Below are 17,817 nucleotides of genomic sequence, written 5' to 3' on the forward strand. Positions count from 1 at the left end.
CCTCAACACTCTGTGTGTAACGTTTCAGACCCCTTGCAGAGCCTCAACACTCTGTGTGTAACGTTTCAGACCCCTTGCAGAGCCTCAACACTCTGTGTGTAACGTTTCAGACCCCTTGCAGAGCCTCAACACTCTGTGTGTAACGTTTCAGACCCCTTGCAGAGCCTCAACACTCTGTGTGTAACGTTTCAGACCCCTTGCAGAGCCCCAACACTCTGTGTGTAACGTTTCAGACCCCTTGCAGAGCCCCAACACTCTGTGTGTAACGTTTCAGACCCCTTGCAGAGCCCCAACACTCTGTGTGTAACGTTTCAGACCCCTTGCAGAGCCCCAACACTGTGTGTAACGTTTCAGACCCCTTGCAGAGCCCCAACACTCTGTGTGTAACGTTTCAGACCCCTTGCAGAGCCCCAACACTCTGTGTGTAACGTTGCAGACCCCTTGCAGAGCCCCAACACTCTGTGTGTAACGTTGCAGACCCCTTGCAGAGCCCCAACACTCTGTGTGTAACGTTGCAGACCCCTTGCAGAGCCCCAACACTCTGTGTGTAACGTTTCAGACCCCTTGCAGAGCCCCAACACTCTGTGTGTAACGTTTCAGACCCCTTGCAGAGCCCTAACACTCTGTGTGTAACGTTTCAGACCCCTTGCAGAGCCCTAACACTCTGTGTGTAACGTTGCAGACCCCTTGCAGAGCCCCAACAGTGTGCCTGTGTGTAGTGGGTCTGCAAGTGGCTCCCCTGTGGATGTTGTGCTGTGTTCTGGGGCAGGCTGTATTTGAGAGCAGCCAGCTCTGGTCTGTGTGAACACACAAGGGCAGCAGTCAGCCTGTAGGAGTCCTGGCTGACTCAGTGTTTTCAAGCCCATCTGCTCACGCTAGATGGGTTCATGGAGAGCACAGCTGCTTTGCTAAGTGGAGCTGCCCTGGGGAAGGCAGGCTCTTTCCTGCCTGTGGTGCTGCAGTCCAGCTCTGGAGTGCTCGCTTGGGGTGGAACTGAAGGGAGCTCCAGAGGTGCCAGATTTCTTGGATACTGCCCCTGGAACTCTGACAGGAGCAGAGATGTAAATGCTTCCATGTATCTCCACCATTCTCTTCCTTTCTCTGCTTCCTGATCTGGAGGATCACATTGTGTGACTCTGTGCTCCACAACCTCCCTGGAGGTGTTCATGGCCAGGCTGGATGAGGCCTTGAGTGACCTGTTCTAGTGGGAAGTGTCCCTGCCTATGGCAGAGGATTGGAACTGAATGGTCCTTGAGGTCCTTTCCAACCTAAACCATTCTGTGATTCTGTCAGGGTCTTGAAAGTGCCAATTCCTACCCCTGGTGGTTGCTGGGAGTTGGATCTGCTTCCTGAGAAGAACATAAATGGAAGCAATGATCTCATGATGGAAGGACCTGATCAAAATTCTTGTAGGCAAACTGGCTACTCAGGGCTTGGCTGAGCACACTGTCTGCTGGATAAAGCACTGCTGGACAGGAGGGCCCAGAGAGTGGTGGCCAATGGAGTTCAATCCAGCTGGCAGCCAAGCATTGGTGGTGTTCCTCTGGGATCTGTGTTGGGACCACTTCTTTTTGACATCTTTGTTGATGACCTTGATTTGGGCATGGAGAGTGTCAGCAGTGAGTTTGCAGCTGACACCAAATTAGGTGGCAGTGTTGATTTGAATGAGGGTAGAGAGGCTCTTCAGAGGGACTTGGATAGGCTTAGATCAATGAGCCAGCATCAATGGGGTGAGTTTCAACAAGGCCAAATGCCAGGTCCTGCACTTGGGTTACAACAACCCCAAGCAATGCTACACACCTGGGGCAGTGTGGCTGGAGAGCTGCTGGCAGAAAGGATCTGGGGATTGTAACAGACAGGAGCTGAACATGAGCCAGCAGTGTGCTCAGGTGGCCAAGAAGGCCAATGGCATCCTGGCTAGGATTAGAAATGCTGTGGCCAGCAGGAGCAGGGAGGTGATTCTGCCCTTGGACATGGTTCTGGAGGGGCCACATCTCGAGTATTGTGTTCAGTTTGGGCACTGCAATACAAGAGAGATGTGGAGGTGCTGGAGCAGGTCCAGAGAAGGGCAACAAAGCTGGGGAAGGGCCTGGAGAATATATCTGCTGAGGAGCAACTAAGGGAGCTGGGGATGGGCAGTGTGAAACAGAGGAGGCTGAGGGCAGACCTCATTGCTGTCTACAACTACTTGAAGGGACATTGTGGAGATGTCCCCAGGCTGCTGGTGGGCTCTGTAGCTGCAGACAGAACAAGGGGGAATGGCCTCAAGCTGAGGCTGGGGAGGTTTAGATTGGACATGAGGAAAAAGTTTTTGATGGAGAGAGTGGGCAGGGACTGGAATGAGCTGCCCAGGGAGGTGGTGGAATCACCCACTCTGGGTGTGTTTAAGGGTGGTTTGGATGTGGTGCTTAGGGCTATGGTTTTAGGCAAATCTTGTGGAGTAGGGTTCTGGGTTGGACTTGATGCTTCTGAGAGGCTTTGCCAACCTGCATGTTTCTGTGACTCTGTAAAACAAGCTCTTGAAATACCAAGGTTTGTTCTGCAGCTCATTTACCTCTGCCTTTTAGATGTCCCTGGTGGTGAGCATCCATCATACATATTAATTGTTTGTTTGCTTCCCTTGAGAAAGCTTCCAAAGAGAACAGAAGAGCAAGTTCATGTTACACACTGAAGCTGAGTCAGCTGCAGCGTGGGATCAGTGCGTGGCTGATCCTGCTCTGCAGTAGCTGGAGCAGTGGTGGCAAGGAACAGCAGCTGAGCAGCTGCCCTGCTCTGCTCTGTGAGCTGGAGATGCCTCCAGTGGTACAGGCAAATGAAAAAAAGCTGCCTGCTTCTTAGGTCTGTTTTGATTAACACAGAGTCCATCTGGTACCAGCAAAGTTTATGTTCCTGCAAAGTGCACAGTGCTGGGTTTTACTGGGCCACCTATGCTGCTGGCTTCAATTATAAACTCTCTGAGGGCCATGATGATGTAACTGATTTCAGGATGAACTGTGCTTTTCAGGAAGCTGGAGCTGCCAAATATCTGTCTTGGCCTCCCTTTGAACTGTGCAAGAGAAGTTCCTGCATTATTAAGCATTTCTTGGGTTTGCTGTTTGTGGGGAATCAGGTTGCTTCAGAAAGTGTTTCTGAAAGGCTTTTGAAAGAGAGCAAGCAGGCAGTTTGTGGGAAAGACAGGACAAAGCAGAGCTGGAACCTCTTTTCAGGCTCCTTTAGCAAACCTGGTGATTTGAATTTCCTCCCCTTCCTTTTGCCATTTCAGAGAATCATAGAATCAGTCAGGTTGGAAGAGAGCTCCAAGCTCATCCAGTCCAACCTAGCACCCAGCCCTGGCCAATCAACCAGACCATGGCACTAATCATAGAATCAAGCAGGTTGGAAGAGACCTCCAAGCTCATCTAGTCCAACCTAGCACCCAGCCCTGTCCAGTCAACCAGACCATGGCACTAAGTGCCTCACCCAGGCTTGGCTTCAACATTTCCAGGGACAGCAACTCCTCCACCTCCCTGGGCAGCCCATTCCAATGCCAATCACTCTCTCTGCCAACAACTTCCTTCTAGCATCCAGCCTAGACCTGCCCTGGCAGAGCTTGAGACTGTGTCCCCTTCTTCTGCTGCTGCTTGCCTGGCAGAAGAGACCAACCCCACCTGCTACAGCCTCCCTTCAGGTAGTGGTAGACAGCAATGTGCAATTTCATGATGAGTGTCTGGGAGACCCACACCGTGCAGTGTTTGCCTGCTCTGGAGGTACCGTTTTGCTGTGCTACCGTTGGCACAGTTTTTCTCCATACATCCCACACCTGCTCTCCTGTGGGAATGAATATGTGTGTGTGTGTGTGTTTTGGCATGAGCAGCCATGTTACTCTGGTCAAGGTGGGGCAGGTGACAGGGTGTGGTTGCCACAAACACTGATGTGTTTGGCAGCCTGGTGTAGTTGGCAAATGCATGGAAATCTGACCTGTGATACACTTTATTCAAGGCAGCTGTTTAAGACACATAGAAAGCAGCTGAGATGTTGTAATAACAGTTTCTTTGGTTGTCCTAGCTTGAAAACAAATGAAGAGCTTTGGGCAATCTTAAGGTTGTCTGAGCAAAGTTCAGTGTAACTTTAGATGCATTTGCAAGCTGCAATTTAACTTGTGAAACACTACTGCATTTTATACTCTGTGTGTCACTGATAGTCAGACAACTTCCTTGCCCAGGTTCCATTTGCAGTACATTTTAATGCATAAACTGTGGGTTGTTTTTCACCTGCACCAGATAGGAGGTCTTTTACTGGTTGCCATCCCTGAAGCAAGCAGCAGCCTAAGTTATACTGAAAACCATGTATGTGGTCCTTGGAAAGCTTTGATGCATGCAGGATGACCCACACAGCTATGCCTCTGCCACAGGTGGATCTGATGGGTAGGGAGCTGGGTTGCCAGTTGAGGAATTGTGTTAGCAGGACAGCAGCTTCCTCAAAATGGAAAGGGGAGTTGCATTTTAATTGGGTCTTTCCATGACAATGTAGGCTGAAGATGAGGCAGCAGTGCCCAGGTGGGCAGCAGAGCCAATGGCATCCTGGGCTGGCTCAGGAGCAGTGTGGGCAGCAGGACAAGGGAGGTTCTTGTGCCCCTGTGCTCAGCACTGCTCAGGCCACACCTTGAGTGCTGTGTCCAGTTCTGGGCTCCTCCATTGCAGAGAGATGTTGAGGTGCTGGAAGGTGTCGAGAGAAGGGCATCAAGGCTGGGGAGGGGCCTGGAGCACAGCCCTGTGAGGAGAGGCTGAGGGAGCTGGGAGTGTGCATCCTGCAGAAGAGGAGGCTCAGGGCAGAGCTCATTGCTGCCTGCAGCTACCTAAAGGGAGACTGCAGCCAGGTGGGGTTGGTCTCTTCTCCTAGGCAAGCAGCAACAGAAGAAGGGGACACAGTGTGAAGTTGTGCCAGGGGAAGTCTAGGCTGGATGTTCTGAGGAAGTTGTTGTCAGAGAGAGTGATTGGCATTGGAATGGGCTGCCCAGGGAGGTGGTGGAGTCTCTGTGCCTGGAGGTGTTGAAGCCAAGCCTGGCTGGGGCACTTAGTGCCATGGTCTGGTTGATTGAACAGGGCTGGGTGCTAGATTGGCCTGGCTGAGCTTGGAGATCTCTTCCAACCTGCTTGATTCTATGATTCTGTGAAGCTGCAAAGTAGCAGAAGCATTTGAGGGAAGGATTGGCATGCTGAGGCTCTCTGAACTCTTGGCTTCACCATTTCCAGTTACTCCTTGCCTTCATTGCAGTTTGCTGCCCATATGCTCTCTAGCACAGAGAGGTGGTTTGCAGTCATTGTGGGTCTGGTTGGTTTGGGGGGCTTGTGTTTGCTTTGGTTTGGTTGTTTCCTTGTTGTAGTTTCTGTTTGGTTGTGGGGTTGGTTTCTTTGGGGTGGTGTGAGGGTGTGTTTGTTTTCCTGGAGATAATTCTCAGGAATTAGGTTGGATGTTAGGAAGAAGTTCTTCAGAGAAAGAAGAGTGATTGGCATTGGAATGAGCTGCCATTAGAGGTGATGGAGTCCCCATCCCTGGAGGTGTTTAAAAGGTGGCTGGATGAGGCACTTGGTTTAGTTAATTGGAAGGTGTTAGGTGTTAGCTTGGACTCGATGATCTTGAAGGTCTTTTTCAACCTGGTTAATTCTGATCCTGAAATGCTTTTGTAAGGCCGACCCTGCAGTGGCCACAGCTAACCTGCAGTTCAGTGCAGCACTCCCAATTAGCTTTGACTTGCAGATAAGCTTTAGAACAGAGTAGCTCTCGTGTGGTGTTAGGCTTGCTGCAAGGAAGGTGCAAGATGTGGGCAGCATTTTAATGACTCATAGGCAAACAAAAAGAAGTCGAACTCAAGATGTTTAAAGAGTAATTGTTCCTGCCCTGTATCACCTGGGAGGAAGGAGCAACTGCTGCCTTCCATTTACATTCATTTTCTGGCTTTTCTCCTCAGGCCAGGCCTGAGAAACCAGAGGGGTGGTAATAATGAGGGTGCTTCTACATGCTCTGATGGTGTTCAGACTAAGATCAGTGTTTGCAAGGCCCCAAAACACAGGTGATGTTTTCTGACTCCAGGCAGCCTTCTTGCTGAAGGGCGGCCTTTACAAACAGCACATTAGCCCTAGCAGCTGTTCCAGATGGAGCAACTTTCAACTCTTTTGGTTCAGAGGCAGATTCCTGCTGAGCCTGGCAAAACAGTGGGGACTGCCTGTCCTCACCTCCCCACAGGCACTGCCTCCTCATCTCGTAGCTTGCCTGACTGTGGGTGACAGTTCTGGAGGGTAGCAAACAAGACAGTATGGAGATGACAGGAAGGGTTAGGTGATAGGTTGGACTGGAACATCCTGGTCTCTTCTCTCAATAGAACAAGGGGACTCAGTCTCAAGTTGTGCCAAGGGAGGTCTAGGCTGGATGTGAGGAGGAAGTTGTTGCCAGAGAGAATGATTGGCATTGGAATGGGCTGCCCAGGGAGGTGGTGGAGTTGCTGTCCCTGGAGGTGTTGAAGCCAAGCCTGGCTGGGGCACTTAGTGCCATGGTCTGGTTGATTGGCCAGGGCTGGGTGCTAGGTTGGCCTGGATGATCTTGGAGGTCTCTTCCAACCTGCTTGATTCTGTGATCCAGTCCAACCTTCAAAGTATTTCAACAAATATTTCTTTGCTTTGCTTTTGTTTTCAGCTGCCTGAGCACAAATAACAACCAGAATTTCTTATATATTGCAAGGCCTTTTTTGAAGAGAGCTGCTTTGGTGATCAGCTACGTAAGTACCAATGGGCTTGGTCCTGTATGTCTGTGTGCATGATGAGAATGAGCACCAAAAGACTTGAAAGGCTTAGGTGGAAGATCTTAATGCAAAATAGTCTTGGGAAGTAGTCTAGGACACTTAGGCTGAGCAGAGATAAGAACAATGCTGTGTTTTCACTTCCAACTTTGGTTTAGAGCAGTTGCCCATACGACCATGTAATTTCCTGCCCTAAACACAAGGGGATTGGCAGGTGCTGGGCTGACTTTTCAGTGGCATGCTGTTAGTTTCACTGCAGGGCTTAGCAAGAGTCATTAAAAGAAAGCTCTGTGTGCAAATGCTTCCTGCTTGGTGTGCTTCAGGTGGGACTGGGCACGTTGCAGGGGGGGGGACAAGCATGTCCGCAGAGGTGTGCTGCGTCTGCAGCCTGCTATACGGCTCTAGGAGCCAGATCTTCTTGCTTGTTCCTTGAGAAATGGTCCCCACAAGGGTGGAGGAGTGCCAGCCTGCACAAGTCCTTCCAGGGATTAAGGTTACACAGCATGAGAAGCAGTGATGGAGCTTGTCCTGGCACCTGTGCCAGCATGAGTGAGCAATAACAGCTTTTGAGTTAGCAGCCGTGCTCTTTGCCCTCTGGGTTTAGGTAGGTGCCAGCAGCAAAGCGTGGCAGTCTGAGCCGCCGCAGGATGATGGACTTGGCCTTCAAACTGCTGCCTGTGTTGTGCCTAGCCAAGGAGTGCCAGGCGCTGTCACTAATGCCCATATGAATGGGGAGGGCACACCATTGGTCACCCTGTGTAGGGTGGCAAAACCCACTGAGCCAGCTCGCTTCTAGGCACAGAGCGGAGCGTGGAGAGCTGCCACAGTGAGAGCACTTGCTGGAGGCCTTACTGCTGCTTAGTGGTGCCCTGCTAACTGAGCTGCTCTCCTTTGAAGGTGACTCTTGTGCTGTATTTCCGCCTCTGGATAATGGGAGGATCCATGCCGATGTTTTCAGAGCAGGACAACCCAGCCTCGTTCTCACCCTACTTCCTGACGAGGTACAGTGCTGCCAATACACCCAACCCTGACATCAGTGTTGCTTTCCATGCCACTTTTTCTTTCACCCTGCATTGAAATCTTTCACAGATGGCAAATGGGAAGACTTGGTGGAGTGTCTTAACTTGCTGCTTCTCCGTATCGCTCTGCCTAGAATAAGAAGCTGTCAGCATTGCCTGAGCCCCAAAGCATCCTCTGAGTTCTGTTACAGATGCTTCTTAGTGAAAAATGTGGCCTGGGTTCTGCAAAGCTTAACTGCCTGAGCACAGGACTGGAAAGCACAGGGACTGCAGCCTAATCCTGACCCTTCAGACTGGCTGCTCTGAAGGTGTGGGATGTAAGCATTCATAGAATCGAGCAGGTTGGAAGAGACCTTCAAGCTCAGCCAGTCCAATCTATTACCCAGCCCTAGCCAGTCAACCAGGTCATGACACTGAGTGCCCCATCCAGGCTTTGCTTCAACACCTCCAGGGACAGCAGCTCCACCACCTCCCTGGGCAGCCCATTCCAATGCCAATCACTCTCTCTGACAACAACTTCCTCCTAACATCCAGCCTAGACCTGCCCTGGCACAACTTAAGGCTGTGTCCCCTTCTTCTGTTGCTGGGTGCCTGGCAGAAGAGCCCAACCCCACCTGGCTACAACCTCCCTTCAGGTAGTGGTAGCCAGCAATGAGGTCAGGTTGGCATCTTTGTTGGCAGAGGCCTATGCTACTGATTCTGTGTGCAGATTTTGTTCCTTCCTCTCCCCATGCAGCATGTGCTGATTGCCAAAGGGCTGTGTTGGCAATCACTCCATGGGTTATGTTGCCTGTGTTCTTCTTGCAGGTTTCTAACTTACTCCTACCTTCTGGCCTTCAACGCCTGGCTTCTGCTGGCACCGATCACTCTCTGCTATGACTGGCAGGTTGGCAGCATCCCTTTGATCGAGTCCATCTGGGATGTGAGGAACTTAGCCACAGTGTCCCTCGTGCTGGTGATGGCTTTACTCAGCCTGCACTGCCTAGCTGCATTCAAGGTAACAGCAAAAGACATGCAAGGTGTTTCCAGTCTTTGGTTTCCTCATCTTGAGATGCAGTGGTCAGGAAGCAGAAGGTCTCAAGTGCACTGCACTGAGCTGAAAACCACCATGCCACACTTAACTGATACAGGCAAGATCAGGTTGGAAGAGACCTTTGAGATCATTGAGTCCAACCTATTACCCAACACTACCTAATCAACTAAACTACAGCACAAGTGTCACATCCAATCTCTTTTTAAACACCTCCAGGAATCGTGACTCCACCACCTCCCTGGGCAGCCCATTCCAATGCCAATCACTCTCTCTGACAACAACTTCCTCCTAACATCCAGCCTAGACCTGCCCTGCCACAACTTAAGGCTGTGTCCCCTTCTTCTGTTGCTGCTTGCCTGGCAGAAGAGCCCAACCCCACCTGGCTACAGCCTCCCTTCAGGGAGCTGTAGACAGCAATGAGCTCTGCCCTGAGCCTCCTCTTCTGCAGGCTGCACACCCCCAGCTCCCTCAGCCTCTCCTCACAGGGCTGTGCTCCAGGCCCCTCACCAGCTTTGTCACCCTTCTCTGTCCACCTTCCAGCACCTCAGCATCTCTTTTGAATTGAGGAGCCCAGAACTGGACACAGCACTCCAGGTGAGAGGTTGTGGAGTCTCCTTCTCTGGAGGCTTTCGTGGCCTGTCTGGATGTGTTCCTGTGTGCCCTGAGCTAGATTATATGGTCCTGCTCTGACAGAGGGGCTAGACTGGATGATCTCTTTGGGTCCCTTCCAACCCCTGACATTCTGTGACCCTGTGAAGAATGTCTTCCTACAGCAAGCAGAGGGAAGTTCAGGACATGTGAACTGCAGGCAGAGTATTAGGCTCATAAAGTTTCTTTCCAGATGCAGCAGCGTGGCCTTTGATGTGACATTGCTGCCTCCAACAAGGACCTGCTTTCAGTCAAGCCCCAGACAGGTTGCTTGTGGCTTGCAGACAGCATGAGCTGATTTCTCACATCCAATGAAGTGTAAGATGTTCTGCTTTGCAGTAGACACAAAACTGTCCTAGCAGCCATTTCTCTCTCCTATTACATTGCAGAGTCTAAGCAGGAAGCAGTAGCTTGCAGCTGCCGAAGGAATGACTTCAGTGATGAAGCCTGCAGGTTTATGTGCCTCCTCTTTGAGCAGAGAGGTGTGCATGCTTAGGAGAGGACAAAACCTGGCACTGAGCCTTCTCCCTGCCACAGAAACACTAGAAATTGTTTGGAGAGAAGTGAAGACATTTGTGCACTGAACACTGAAATGATGTTCAGTGGCAAGAGGTGAGGTGTGTGTGCCTCCACAGAACAAGCTCACAAGAGGCTCACAGAGCATTACAGAATATCACAGATCTATGTCTTGCAGCCCAGGGAGCCAACCAGAGCCTGGGCTGCAGCAAGAGGAGTGTGGGCAGCAGGGCAAGGAAAGACATCCTCCCCCTCTACTCTGTACTGGTGAGACCCCACCTGGAGTACTGCATCCAGTTCTGGAGCCCCTATTACAAAAGGGCTATGATGTGCTGGAAGGTTGCATGTCATGAAGAATACCTCAAAATCATCACAATTTCCTGTACCATCAGCAGGGCAAAACTGGTAAAATGGTCACCAGCTTCTCTGTGGATGATCAGAGGGCTGGAGCAGCTTTGCTGTGAGGTGAGACTGAGGAATTTGGGGCTGTCCAGTCTGGAGAGGAGAAGGCTCCAAGGTGACCTTAATGTGGCCTTCCAGTATCTGAAGGGGGCCTACAGGACAGCTGGGAAGGGACTTTTCAGGCTGTCAGGTAGTGATAGGACTGGGGGGAATGGAACAAAGCTGGAAATGGGTAGATTCAGACTGAATGTTAGGAAGAAGTTCTTCAGCGTGAGGGTGTTGAGACCCTGGCACAGGTTACCCAGGGAGGTGGTGGAAGCCTCATGCCTGGAAGTGTTTAAGGCCAGGCTGGATGAGGCTCTGGGCAGCCTGATGTAGTGTGAGGTGTCCCTGCCCGTGGCAGGGGGTTTGGGACTATGTGATCCTTGCAGTCTCTTCCAACTCTGACTGATTCTGCTTCTATGATTCTGTAATACATGGCAGGGACTCTAATTAGAGAATGCATGACTTGGGTTTCTGCCTTTGTTGTCACTGAATTGTAAGAAAGGCTAATTTGTTGTTGACATTTGTGATTAGGGTAATCACCCTCTTGGCATGTATGTGCAGTGCTGATAAAGAACATCTAAGACACGAAGCGTTCTTGTTCCATTTCATTTTGTGAACAGTATTGTCTCAGAAGGAAAAGAGTCTGTGCTTTGCTTGGAGCATCTCTTTAATTAGATGGGGTGTTGTATGCCGAGGGCTACAGAAACAGAGAAGGCATCCAGTCCAACCTAGCACCCAGCCCTGGCCAGTCAACCTGACCATGGCACTAAGTGCCCCAGCCAGGCTTGGCTTCAACACCTCCAAGCACGGTGACTCCACCACCTCCCTGGGCAGCCCATTCCAATGCCAATCACTCTCTCTGACAACAACTTCCTCACAACATCCAGCCTAGACTTCCCCTGGCACAACTTCACACTGTGTGCCCTTCTTCTGTTGCTGCTTGCCTGGAAGAGGAGATCAACCCCACCTGGCTACAACCTCCCTTCAGGTAGCTGTAGCCAGCAATGAGGTCTGCCCTGAGCCTCCTCTTCTGCAGGCTGCACACCCCCAGCTCCCTCAGCCTCTCCTCACAGGGCTGTGCTCCAGGCCCCTCACCAGCTTCGTTGCCCTTCTCTGGACACCTTCCAGCACCTCAACATCTCTCTTGAATTGAAGAGTCCAGACCTGGACACAGCACTCAAGGTGTGGCCTGAGCAGTGCTGAGTCCAGGGGCAGAAGAACCTCCCTTGTCCTGCTGGCCACACTGTTCCTGAGCCAGGCCAGGATGCCATTGGCTCTCCTGGCTACCTGGGCACACATGCCAGTGACAAGGCCAGAGAAATAATCTGTGTGATGCTTCAGATGTCAAATACCCTACCCAAGAAGTGCCTGTAGTGCTGCCTTCTTGTGCTGGAAGAGGCACCTGCTGAATTAGAGAGAGAGGACAGCAATTCTTGGCATGTCATCAGGATGACAGTTATTTCTTTGACATACCATAATAATTCAGTGAGCATGAAAGGAAAACCCTTTGGATGTTTGAAGTGCCTCTCTGCCTGGCGTTTTTAGGTCGCTGCTTAATTAGCAGCCTGATTAAAATGCAGCTTGTGCTGTACCTGCAAACCTATGTACAGAGCACACAGCTCTTTCTCTGTGCAACCTGATACAAGGAGGACTGATAGTGGGAAAACTCCTCTGTGTGTGATGTGCCCATTCAGACCAAGCTGGTTGTGCTGGTTAGAGGCTAATTGGAGTATTTTAACGAGTTCTGGGCCCTTCAGTTCAAGACAGATGTTGAGACACTGGAACATGCCCAGAGAAGGGTGACAAAACTGGTGAGGGGCCTGGAGCACAGCCCTGTGAGGAGAGGCTGAGGGAGCTGGGGGTGTGCAGCCTGCAGAAGAGGAGGCTCAGGGCAGAGCTCATTGCTGTCTACAGCTCCCTGAAGGGAGGTTGTAGCCAGGTGGGGTTGGTCTCTTCTCCCAGGCAAGCAGCAACAGAACAAGGGGACACAATCTCAAGTTGTGCCAGGGGAGGTCTAGGCTGGATGTTGTGAGGAAGTTGTTGTCAGAGAGAGTGATTGGCATTGGAATGGGCTGCCCAGGGAAGTGGTGGAGCATAGAAGCACCCAATGTGGTCTTTATCCCAGTCTTTGATCACATTGGGTGTTTCTGTGCTCCACAGCCTCCCTGGAAGTGTTCAAATCCAGGTTGGATGAGGCCTTGAGCAACCTGTTCTAGTGGGAGGTGTCCCTGCCTATGTCAGGGAGTTGGAACTGGCTGATCTTTGAGGTCCCTTCCAGCCTAACTCCTTCAGTGAAAATGAGTTTGTCTTTAGGGAATTTTAGAAACTTGGTTAAGAGCATAAACACACAGCTGGATGGATGGATGAGTAACTGAGGTTACTGCAGGGAAAAAGGAAGTAGTAGGTATCAAACTCTTACTTTAGGATACTAAAATAGAAAGTGAAATACCAGTGGAGTATACTTCTGAGCCCTGCTGTGTGTTACAGGATTGGGAACAGGCTGCTTTCTCTTCTGTTCCATGACTGGAAGCCAGAGACCCTGAGCTGTTGCTATGAGCACAGACTGAATGAGTTGGGGCTGTTCAGTCTGCAGAAGAGGAGGCTCCCAGGTGACCTTCCTGTGGCCTTTCAGGATCTGAAGGGGGCTACAAAAAAGATGGGGAGGGACTTTTCAGGCTCTCAGGGAGTGAGATGACTGGGGGGGAATGGAGCAAAGCTGGAGGTGGGGAGAGTCAGGCTGGCTGTGAGGAGGAAGTTGTTGAGCATGAGAGTGGTGAGAGCCTTGAATGAGTTGACCAGAGAGATGGTTGAGGCCCCATGGCTGGAGGTATCTAAGACCAGACTGGGTGAGGCTCTGACCAGTCTGCTCTAGGGTAGGGTGTTTGTGCCCATGGCAGAGGGGTTGGAAATGGCTGATCCTTGTGGTCCCTTCCAAGCCTGACTGATTCTATGATTTGTTGATGTCAATAAAGTCTGGAGGCACTTAATAGCATTTCTGATAAGCAATCTGCTTTGCCTGGCTCCTTGCTTGGACGTGGCAAGTGAATGCTCTCATCAGCATGCTCAGAGATACGTGCCAAGGATGTCTCTTCAGATAATCCAGGGTTAGGAAGCCACTGATACTTTGAAGGGGGTTGGTTCAGTTCCTGACTTGTGTCTGTTTGGCTGTACACCAGCTCCTGAGTAGGTGCTGCTGCTGGTGAACTGGAAAGTAGTTTCTGCTGCTATCAAATGCTGGCAATTGGTACAACGTGTCAAGTAGTTAAGAAGCAGTCAGAAGTGACAGTCAAAATAGTGTTGGAAGTCTTCATAGCTTTGGACTATCTGTGAAGTATAAAATCTGCTTCATTCCAGTCAGGGACTGTGGGTAATTTTATCAGGACTAGCTGATCACCAGGGAGAAGAGAGACAGGGAGTTGCTAAGGCTGACATTCAAGCAGCTGGTGCTATTGAAGGAGCTGGGCTCTTAGTTGGGCTGTGTTTGCTTTGGGTTTTGGGGGCTTTATGAGGTGAAAGGATAAAACTCTTGATAAATTGTAGTGGTTATGGAATTTGTGGCTCTTTTGGTAGGAGCAAGATGATTAAGTTGGGTGTTTGAGTCAGATTTGAAGCTAGGCTGATACCTTTCTGTACCAAGTGTTTGAGTTTGTCAGACCTTCTGTTGACACCTGACTTCTGGCACTGTTTGCTCAAAGGTGGTGGTGCAGGCAGCAGAGCTCCACAGTGCTGTCCTGTTTGGCCACAGGTGGCAAAGATGCACATAGAACCATGGAATCAACTAGCTTGGAAGAGACCTCCAAGCTCATCCAGCCCAACCTAGCACCCAGCCCTAGACAATTAACCAGACCATGGCACTGAGTGCCCCAGACAGGCTTGGCTTCAACACCTCCAGGCACAGCGACTCCACCACCTCCCTGGGCAGCCCATTCCAATGCCAATCACTCTCTCTGCCAACAACTTCCTCCTAACATCCAGCCTAGACCTGCCCTGGCACAACTTCACACTGTGTCCCCTTCTGCTGCTGCTGCTGCTTGCCTGGCAGAAGAGTCCAACCCTACCTGGCTACAGCCTCCACAGTACTCTCCTGTTTGGCCACAGAGGACAAAGATGTGCATGTCCCATCCTGGTTTCTGATGATGTAGAGCAGACTGTGCTGAATGTACATGGAGCATGGTACAGCTCTGCCACGACATGGCTGCTTGCTCCAGTGAGACTGGAACTTGGAGCACTCAGTGCTTGCTTGCTTCTGAGAGAGTGATTGGCTTTGGAATGGGCTGCCCAGGGAGATGGTGGAGTCTCTGTGCCTGGAGGTGTTGAAGCCAAGCCTGGCTGGGGCACTTAGTGCCATGGTCTGGTTGATTGTCTGGGGCTGGGTGCTAGGTTGGACTATGTGAGCTTGGGGGTCGCTTCCAAGCTGGTTGCTTCTCTGATTCAACAGGGATGAAATGACTGCACCCATGTGCCATTTGGGGCCAGTTTTCTTTACACAAAGTGTGACTGAACAGCTTTCCCTCACTTCTAAACCTTTCAGACTGAAGAGAGCAGAGAAGCATTTGCTTGTTGACATGCAGGCAGTCTGTGGCAGACATGCTCATGTCTAAGTTCACTCTGCTACCGGTAACACCATTTGAGCACTACCTGTACCACCTCAAGAGAGCTGTGTGCAGTAGAGCTGAGCTTGGAAGCAGTAATACACACTGGGGCTCATGTTTGTATCTCAGTAGCACAAACTGTGTAAATAGTGAAGAACAGGGCCTTAGAATCATTTCTTTTAGTTGCATGGCTTATCAAACATCAGTTAAGCTGCTGCTTTTGTGAATGGGAGTCTTGAAAGGGGCAAGTTAGTAGTGTCTGAAGTTGGATTTTTTTTCTTAGTTGATATTTTTTTCCATCTTGTGTTATTGCAGAAACTGGAACACAAAGAAGTTTTGGTTGGCTTGTTGTTCCTGGTTTTCCCATTCATCCCAGCCAGCAACCTCTTCTTCAGGGTGGGATTTGTGGTGGCAGAGCGAGTCCTTTACATGCCGAGGTAACTATCACAGTTCCAAACCCCTGCAATTGAATTCCTTTCTGATGAGACCACCACCCCCTTGTCTACAAGCAAGCATGATTGTGTCTTCCCTTTTACAATGCTTCAAACATTGTTTTGCTGGGCAGTGCCTTGGAGTTTTGGTGTGATAGCATGAGACCTTGTATAGTTGGTTGAGAACAGATGGCTTGGAAGAAGCAAAGCTGAGAGTTGGAGCTAGATGATCCTTGTGGTCCCTTCCAATCCTGACTGATTCTGTGGTTCTACCTAAAATCCTGGGTTTTTACACAGCATTGTTTTTTTTGTGTGTGCTTGAAACAGCTGAATTCAGAGATCACAGAATCAGTCAGGTTTGGAAGAGACCACAGAGACCATCGAGTTCCAAACACCCTGCCATGGGCAGGGACACCCTAGATCAGACTAGACAGAACCTCATCCAGCCTGGCCTTAAACACCTCCAGGGATGAAGCCTCAACCACCTCCCTGGGCAACCCATTCCAGCCTCTCACCACTCTCATGCTGAAGAACCTCCTCCTCACATCCAGTCTGAATGTCCCCACCTCCAGCTTTGCTCCATCATCCAGAGATGAGCTGTTATTTCTTGAGCAGTGTTCTCAAAGACTCTCTTTCTTAGTAGCATTGTCAGCTTAAATTCTCTTATGTCTTTATCTTAAGGACAGCAGATGAGGAGTTAACCTGCTGTATTCCTGTTGTGGTACTGCTCAGCTTTGCTTCCACATTAGGTGGTCAGTAAAAGCAGAGGTGACTGCTGCTGTCTTTAAAAGCTGCTGGATTCAGTTGTGAAATAAGTGCATGTCCTGTAAGCTGCCTGCCTGCATGCACACCCAAGAGGAGAGGATTTGACTTTGACACTGTCCCACACCACATCCTGGTCTCCAAGCTGCTGACACATGGCTTTGATGGGTGGGCCACTGGATGGATAAAGAACTGGCTTGATGGCTGCACCCAAAGGGTGGCTGTCAGTGGCTCCATGGCCAAGTGGAGGCCAGGGACAAGCAGAGTCCCTCAGGGATCAGTCCTGGCACCAGTCTTGTTCAACATCTTTGTGGGTGCCATGGACAGAGGCATTGAGTGCAGCTTCAGCAAGTTAGCTGCCCACACCAAGCTGTGTGGTGCAGCAGCCAGGCTGGAGGGCAGGGATCCATTCAGAGGGACCTGGACAGGCTGCAGAGGTGGGCACAAGCCAAGCTCAGGAGGTTCAACAAGACCAAGTGCAAGGTCCTGCAGCTGGGTCGGGGCAATGCCAAGCACAAATGCAGGCTGGGCAGTGAGTGGCTGGAGAGCAGCCCTGAGGAGAGGAGTTCAACATGAGTCAGCAGTGTGCACTTGCAGCCCAGAAAGCCAAGCAGAGCCTGGGCTGCATCAAGAGAAGTGTGGCCAGCAGGGCCAGGGAGGGGATTCTCCCCCTGTGCTCTGCTGAGACCCCACCTGGAGTACTGCATCCAGTTCTGGAGCCCCTGGGACAAGAGGGCTGTGGAGATGCTGGAGAGTGTCCAGAGCAGGGCCAGGAGCATGCTGAGAGGGCTGCAGCAGCTCTGCTGTGAGCACAGACTGAAAGAGTTGGGGATGTGCAGTCTGCAGGAGTCTTGAACTAGATGAACTTGGAGGTCTCTTCCAACCTGCTTGATTCTGTGATTCTCATGTCTGGAGCTCCATGCCTGAGAGTGCATTTTGGGGGTAGAAAGAGCCAGTCTGGCTGTGCTTGTTTTTTCCAGTGCCCTGTTCAGTATCTGACTGCTGTGTAGCGAGGCAGGAGCAGCCTACACGGCCTGCCAAGAATGCTTTTTGCGATCAATTACTCCCCATTAGAGAAGTGTGTGTGCAGCCAATGAGTGTGTGGAGTGCCTTTTGTCCCCTGCAGCAACAGCCCTGCCTGCAAGCTGCATTTCAGCTGACTTTGACTTTTCCTCTTAGTGTGTTTGCTCAGCACAGGCTGCAGAGCTGCAGTGGCTTGGTCAGGAAACACCCACGGGCTTATCATGCTCTGGGTAACAGATGCAGGCAATTGGAGCTAGCAAGGTAGTGGGGAACTAAAACTGAGAGAATCAAATGTCTGTTCAGCATTAGGATCTGCCTAAAGCTCATCTCCTCACAGCCTCAAAGGCAGAAGCAGAGTATGCACTTAAAGTCGTGCAGGCATGGGTTAAACTTGCTTGGGAGCAGCCTGAAAGTGAGGGTTAGATTTTACAGAGGGAAAGGGAGTCATCTGAAATAAGTGCTGGAAGCCAAGGAGGTTTGCAGCCCAGAAAAAGGCTCTGGGGTGAAATGTCAAAGCCAAGCACGTTTTCTGGTCTCAGTATAGGTTTGAGGTAATCTCTTCTGTTGCATTAGC

At 50.8% G+C, this 17,817-nt stretch overlaps 1 protein-coding gene across 2 annotated transcripts in view; it reads left to right on the plus strand.

Moving 5' to 3' along the window:
- TMTC1 (transmembrane O-mannosyltransferase targeting cadherins 1) overlaps positions 1-17,817 on the plus strand; it is a 99,079-nt gene that overhangs the window by 32,725 nt on the left and 48,537 nt on the right. For both annotated transcript variants that reach the window (XM_064155638.1, XM_064155639.1), the window contains exons 6-9: positions 6,670-6,751; positions 7,670-7,773; positions 8,599-8,788; positions 15,343-15,464. In XM_064155638.1, coding sequence (XP_064011708.1) covers positions 6,670-6,751; positions 7,670-7,773; positions 8,599-8,788; positions 15,343-15,464 — 498 coding nt within the window. The remainder of the gene's footprint in view (positions 1-6,669; positions 6,752-7,669; positions 7,774-8,598; positions 8,789-15,342; positions 15,465-17,817) is intronic.

Source organism: Pogoniulus pusillus, chromosome 15 (genome assembly GCF_015220805.1).
Source record: "Pogoniulus pusillus isolate bPogPus1 chromosome 15, bPogPus1.pri, whole genome shotgun sequence".
NCBI classification, from domain to species: domain Eukaryota; kingdom Metazoa; phylum Chordata; class Aves; order Piciformes; family Lybiidae; genus Pogoniulus; species Pogoniulus pusillus.